A 1470-nucleotide genomic window follows, 5' to 3' on the forward strand; every position below is an offset into this window, starting at 1 on the left:
TCTCTCTCTCTCTCTCTCTCTCTCTCTCTCTCTCTCTCTCACTCTCTTTCTCTCTCTCTCTCGCAGCTCGTCCACTCACACCGACGCAGATCGTCACCGTTGCCGTGGTTACTGCACTCATCGTCGTGGCGATTATCTTCGCCGCCAGCACGTGTGCGGTTCGTTCGCGCGCGTACAGGACTGAGGGACGGCAGCCGTTGCTAGGAGACCAGTATCAGCGCTATGACGACCACGACAGAACACAGTCTGTCGTATAAACACTTATACAGCATAACAACCTGTAATATTATCATAAACACTTATACAGCATAACAACCTGTAATATTATCATAAACACTTATACAGCATAACGACCTGTAATATTATCATGCACCTTTCTGAGTGACGGGTACAAACAGGTGCTTTTTTGACTATCACATACAGTATATTGTCCCCTAATAACACTGAAATAGAAATAGAGTTTGACCATCAGTATCTCATTACAGCTGTTTTAAAAAATATATATTTGGACTTTATTTAAAAGTTTAATTATGAATAATATAAAGTCTAATGGTGAAAATATTGAAATAAACCAACAAACTGTTTCCCATGTCGTTCCTCTTTCACCGCTAGATGGCGCTGCTGTTCACACTTGAATGAATTAATGAATGAAGCATTTATAAAGCGCTTTATTGTGTATTGTTGTTCACCCAAAGCGCTGTACAGTCATGTGGGGGGGGGGTCTCTCCTCAACCAGCACCAGTGTGCAGCATCCACTTCATAATGTTCACTTTTAACAGAGCGACTATTACAAAACACGACTGGCCTGATATTAAACGTGTTCTCTGAGAATACTTCACAGACTGATTCTCATAATAAGACGATAATGAAGCAGATGTTCCTGGTTTCCTCGCTAGATGGCGCAGGTTGCTGTTCACCAGGTGATCATGCTCTTCTGTGCTGAGAGATGTCTTTACAACACAACCACACTAACCCACAGTACAGAGAGCAGAGAGCGTCCACTGGTTTTTGCAGCATGTTGAGGAGCGTGTCTGAATAACGCGGGAAGAGCGTGCTGCGCATGCGCCGCCTGATGATGACGAGCACGAGGGCGGGGTGTCACCTGTGCGTGCGCGCGCCCCGTACGTCAGATCCGAGGCGCACCGAGGAACGGATCCGCGCGCGTTACCGGAGTAATCCCGCGATTCCGAGCCTCAGAAGATCCGGGTCCTCGTCCCCGAGGGTCTGACGTCATGCTCCGGTAGGCTCTGGATTATTGATGCGGATGATGATGGAGGATCTGCCGGACTTCAGAGACGTGGAGAACAAACTGGGCCGCAAAGTTCCGGGGAGTTTGATTCGTTCATTCGCGGGCGAACCGTTCAGAGGCTCGGAAACCCGCGAGCGAACCGATGATCTACAGACGCTCCACAACAACATCAGCTTCCTGCGACAACAGATGGTGAGTGGCGCGGTCCAAAGAGTCGCTTA

The 1470-nt window shown here is 48.1% G+C and overlaps 2 protein-coding genes across 3 annotated transcripts in view; both read left to right on the forward strand.

Moving 5' to 3' along the window:
* Window positions 1-491, forward strand: part of tyrp1a (tyrosinase-related protein 1a) — an 11834-nt gene extending 11343 nt beyond the window's left edge. For both annotated transcript variants that reach the window (XM_016472959.1, XM_016472958.1), the window contains one exon: window positions 67-491. In XM_016472959.1, coding sequence (XP_016328445.1) covers window positions 67-257 — 191 coding nt within the window. In that variant the 3' untranslated portion in view covers window positions 258-491. The remainder of the gene's footprint in view (window positions 1-66) is intronic.
* A 526-nt stretch (window positions 492-1017) lies between these two features.
* The window catches only part of LOC107677892 (leucine rich adaptor protein 1-like), a 6083-nt gene continuing 5630 nt past the window's right edge, over window positions 1018-1470 (forward strand). The window contains exon 1 of the mRNA XM_016472960.1: window positions 1018-1441. Coding sequence (XP_016328446.1) covers window positions 1259-1441 — 183 coding nt within the window. The 5' untranslated portion in view covers window positions 1018-1258. The remainder of the gene's footprint in view (window positions 1442-1470) is intronic.

The sequence above is a fragment of the Sinocyclocheilus anshuiensis genome, unplaced genomic scaffold (assembly GCF_001515605.1).
Source record: "Sinocyclocheilus anshuiensis isolate Anshui unplaced genomic scaffold, SAMN03320099.WGS_v1.1 scaffold1362, whole genome shotgun sequence".
Taxonomy (NCBI): Eukaryota; Metazoa; Chordata; class Actinopteri; order Cypriniformes; family Cyprinidae; genus Sinocyclocheilus; species Sinocyclocheilus anshuiensis.